Below are 5216 nucleotides of genomic sequence, written 5' to 3' on the forward strand. Positions count from 1 at the left end.
GGACTCAGAGGAATAAATCTAGGCTACTTAGAATCTCTTAAATAATTATAGACTCAATAAAATGATCAAAATATCCTTTAACTCACAGGATTTGCAGAAATTAGAACCCAAATTAAAAATTGTCTGAACCCTAGAATACTTATAAAATAAAAATCCAAATTGAAAACTATTTTAACCCTAGATACATATAACCAGAAGTTATGACCGTACAATTATTGTTTAAATTGGACTTCACACATTGACCCAATAAAATAAATCTTGAATTGATGAATTTGTGAAATATAACATATTAATCTTCCCTGGCTACATCAATAGTGGAGTCTTGAATTTAACCTGAAGTATTTTTAGACTTCCAGGAACACTTTGGGTTCTCGATGGTGTGATGCAAAAATGAGCTCAACAAGTTTGTGGAGGCACATGTTTGAGAATTATACATGAAAGCATAAGGGTGAATTGCATGTTAGCATAAAAGTGGGTCCTCTGTGTTCTTTACCTTAATTTACTTATGAATTTTGAGTTTGAATAATTGGTAGTTGTTACTTGATCCCAGATAGTTTAAATGAGACTTAGTTGCATCAATCTTTGTATTTTGTAGAGCTTGAAGGAGTTCTTGCAGTTCTTGACTTACCTTTACACATAAGCCCCAAGCTAGGGGTAGTTAATATCTCTATGTGATGGTCACTCTCTCCCTCTGCCCCCACCCCTCACAATATACTCAGTAGGAATAATGGGTTCTTGATCAGGTGGTTGGAGTTGGAGCTAAAGCTGGTTGCAGATGTTGGAATAGTGGGTGCTCCAAATGCAGGAAAAAGCACACTTTTGAGTGTGATAAGTGCAGCGCAGCCAACAATTGCAAATTATCCCTTTACAACTTTACTTCCTAATCTGGGTGTAGTTTCATTTGACTATGATTCTACAATGGTTGTGGCGGATCTGCCTGGTTTACTTGAAGGAGCACACCGGGGTTTTGGTTTAGGTCATGAATTTCTACAACATACTGAAAGGTGTTCTGCTCTGGTACAGGCTTTCTATCATGAATCGCCACTTTTTCAATTATAAAGTAATCAAATATTTAAGAGCATTATTACAGAACATGCATAATATGAAAACTGGTTTGTTGTACTTTAATCTTTTTATTAATTATCATCATCATCTCATCTCATGTTGTGGGCCAATAGATAGACATTTGTATGCTCCTGATCTAGGTTCTTAAATTACCTTCTCTGGATTTATTATTGTTATGATTACCCTTCCATCTCTAGCTTTAAAGCATCATTGAAATCATTAGATTGCTGTTTGTACTTAATTCCACTAATGAAGTAAGAACGTTCACTTCCTTCACTGTATTTCACTCATATTGGCATCTCATCACCATCAACCCCTTTTCCAATATAGAAAATAAAAGACCCTGATCTATGTTTCAGACTTGTAGTTAGTTTGTTCCATGCCGGTGGACATGAATGAAAGAGAGAGAGAGAGGGGGTAGGTGTTATGAAATCTTTTGTAGACTAATAGAACTTTTGTTACTTTTTAGGTACATGTTGTTGATGGCTCAGGACTGCAACCAGAACTTGAGTTTGATGCACTTCGACTAGAGCTGGAACTCTTTAATCCTGAACTTTCTGAAAAGCCTTATGTGGTTGCCTACAACAAAATGGACCTTCCAGAAGCATATGAAAAGTGGCCATTGTTCAAGGAAACGCTAGAAAATCGTGGGATTGAACCTTTTTGCATGAGTGCAGTGAAAAGAGAGGGCACTCATGAAGTGATCTGTGCTGCTTATGAGCTTTTACGGAAGAGTAAAGGGGAAAAAGAGGAGTTTGAAGGTTAAACTTTTATCTTTGTTTCATTCATTAAATTTATTATCATATTTCCTCAACCATGTCTTAATACTTAAATGCTATCTACATGTAACAAGTTGTATTCCTTATGTGATACATAGGTTGTTTTCACAAGTTCATTGCACATGTTTCAGGTCCAAAAGATTTTGTAAATTTGAACCGTATAGCTGAGATGGTAAATAAAAAGCGAAGTGCCTCTATTAATGACTTTGAGATCCTTCACGACAGCAGTTCTAATACTTGGCATGTAGTTGGATCTGGATTACAGCGTTTTGTTCAGATGACAAACTGGCGGTAGGTTAACTATTACAACTTTTCTTATATTCCTTTTTGTAAATTTCTTCCAGCCCTTGTCTTAGGCTGACCATTGAGTCTGTCTTGCCTTATTTTATCACATTTTCATCATTTTGAGGAGTTTAAATTCTAAATTATAGAGCACGTAATGTCGTAACATAATACTGAAGAATGAAAATGCAGTATGCTGCATATATTTCCTATAGTCATAGCTTCAAACTAAAATCGACTTCTAGTTTTCATGCAAGGTAGTTACGTTCAGGCCAGACAAAGGAATGGCATAAACCCTTAGTGGTCAGTTTTGGACATCATTTCTGTCTCCAGTTGAGATTCAAACAGGAATGCCTGAGCTCTAACCTGCAATATTAGGCGTGGTTGGCCATTTTGATTAGAAAATAAAATGGATAAATTTAATTCACTTCCATGAGGTTTGGCCTTATCACAATTTAGTGCAAAAACTTTCAATTGATTCATTTAACCACTAAATTTTGATATGGACCATACGGTCGAACAACATGGGGTTTAAATTGTAATTTTCCCAAATAAAATTAATGGTTTTTTTTTTAATTATATTTTTTGTTCAGTACCTACCAGGGACTGGATCTTTCACAGATATACATCACCTCATCCATTTTCTTTTTTCCGGATGGGATTTTTTTGGGTGCTCTTTTTTTTTTTTTAATTTTATTTGGGGGGGTGGGGGTGGTGTTGTGTTAGAAAGTATGCATCAGAATGCTGTGCATGCAGATTAAATTTAAATGTTGTTTCTTTGTTTGAACCTCTTTAATTGCTTTGTATCCTCTGCTCCAAGGATTTGGACAAATTTGACATCAATGAAAAAAGATATTTGTCAACATTGATCTGCACAAGTAGACTCAATGCCTTTATCACCACTTCTAATTGCAGTTCTTAATTTGATTTGACATCTTTCATTTTTTTTCCCCACATAAAAATGTCTATATCACAGTATGCTTGACCTACTGTATCAATATCGTCCATTAAAGGGTCAGATGCTGTCTCTGCCATGTTTCAGATGCATCATGTGAAAATATGTTTACATTTGGATCAGGTACATGGACTCTGAGATAAGATTTCAACATGTTCTTGAGGCTTGTGGTGTGAATAAGTCTCTCATCAAACTTGGTGTCAAGGAAGGTGACACAGTGATTATTGGAGAGGTCTGTTTGTACTGCCTTTTGTATTTTTGTTAACAGCAAATGTTCCTAGTCATTGTGATGCCTCACCCTAGCACAAAGAGCAATGCTAGAGACAAAAAATTTCACTATATTGTTCAAAACTTGCTAAGTTGGCCTTTTGTGATTAGAATAACCACACACGGGTCCACCATTTATACCATTTTGATAATGCACCAATCACAATAGGCCACATCAGCAGTTGTGAAAAAAGTTGTCACTAGACTTATTGCAGCACAAAATGATGTACTTACACATCCAACCACACACATAATTGTACAAATGACAATGCCAACATGGCAAGCTTCTGTCATGATTTGTTGCTGCAGACACCTTAGGGCCATGTGTTCTAGTAAGACACAGTCAACTACTTTTAATAATATTATTTCTTGGGAGTATAAGTGGCCTGTTATTTGTACAAACAGCTTTGTCATGATAATAGGTGACAGTATTTTCATTTTTAAAGTGAAAACAAACAATATGAACATCAATACAATTTCTTAGCTAGAGTAAATCTTATTCATATTATTTTATCCAAGGCCAAACTTCATGATCAAATTAAAGCTCTTTTTTCAAATTTGCATTATTGGTAAAACTTTAATGGCCATATGTTCTTTGCTGCCAGATGGAGATGGTGTGGCACCATTCCGCCAACATTTCCGGTCTATCAAATGTGAAGAAAGATTCAGTTGATTCAATCAAATGGCCTCAATGGAAGTAACTCACCTGTGTTCCATTACTGCTAATTGAATATTGGTAATGGCAGGGTATAGCCCAGGTAACTTCTTTGTTTCAAGAGTAATTGTTATCCAATAAGTGACAAGAATTAAATCAACAATACATTTATTTCCTGGCCATTACTTGTTACAATTTATGAATTATGAAAATGATGGCTCTATGTTAGCTAACCATGGCTGAGGCAAAGAACCTTTGCCTTTCCTTTGCTGCCTACAAATTGTGAAATAAAAAGCAAAATTACCAGTTTGGCATTTTCAATCTGTGGCAGTTGTGAGGACTGATGTGCTGTGCTAGACAAGGGGCAGATGATGCTGAATGCTACCAATTTTACCGACACAAAGGATGAGGTGGATGAAAGCATACTAGAGTAGCTAGAAGATGAGTCACCATTTAGCATTTCAGCATGACATGATACTGCATTTTGTAGTGCTTAATCATTTAGCAAGATTCCTGAAGCTAATGATCATTTTGTAAGTTCTATGCAACGCAGTAGCCGAAGCACAAGCAGACACTGGATGAACAACCAAGCAACATTATATAATGAAGTTGCTCGAACGCACTTACAACTGCAATCCAATTGGCGTCCTTTTAAAGGTTTGTATTGAATCTCTAAGATCATTTCGTAAAATAAACGAAAAAATCTGAAAGCTTAACGTGTGTAATAATGAATTAATGATATTTTGTCTGTGAATTACGTACATCCAATAGAGTGGTTCAAATTATTTTCTTTTATTTAGGGTGTAAAAAAATGGTTTAAATCTTCCAATAGTATTAATAAATCAATGAATCTTATGGGCTTCAACAACTGCCATGACATCTGGTTTGGGCATGAACCCTTCAAAGATTATCGCGAAGCTTCCACTTGGAAATTAACTTGGGCTGATTTTGAATCGGTAGTTCTGCACTCTTGATAGGTAGGTCTCTTCTGTCATGGGCATGAACCCTTCAAAGATTATCGCGAAGCTTCCACTTGGAAATTAACTTGGGCTGATTTTGAATCGGTAGTTCTGCACTCTTGATAGGTAGGTCTCTTCTCGGGGTCTATCAGTCTATGTCAATCATCTATGATCCCATTATATCAGAGGCATCATTGAAGTCCAAATTCGAGCAAAAAACATGCGCACACATTTAGATGTTATGTTTGACATTC

The 5216-nt window shown here is 35.9% G+C and overlaps 1 protein-coding gene across 1 annotated transcript; it reads left to right on the forward strand.

The window, feature by feature from the left end:
* Positions 1-675: 675 nt before the first annotated feature.
* Positions 676-4771, forward strand: LOC112026007 (GTP-binding protein OBGC, chloroplastic; the record flags this gene model as incomplete). The annotated part of the gene is made up of 6 exons (XM_065774815.1): positions 676-1017; positions 1535-1826; positions 1976-2135; positions 3205-3313; positions 3954-4106; positions 4335-4771. Coding segments are annotated over 5 exons (999 nt in total), but the record flags the coding sequence as incomplete, so codon positions are not given.
* Between the last annotated feature and the right edge of the window lie 445 nt (positions 4772-5216).

Source organism: Quercus suber, unplaced genomic scaffold (assembly GCF_002906115.3).
Source record: "Quercus suber isolate HL8 unplaced genomic scaffold, Cork oak 2.0 scaffold_99, whole genome shotgun sequence".
NCBI lineage: Eukaryota > Viridiplantae > Streptophyta > Magnoliopsida > Fagales > Fagaceae > Quercus > Quercus suber.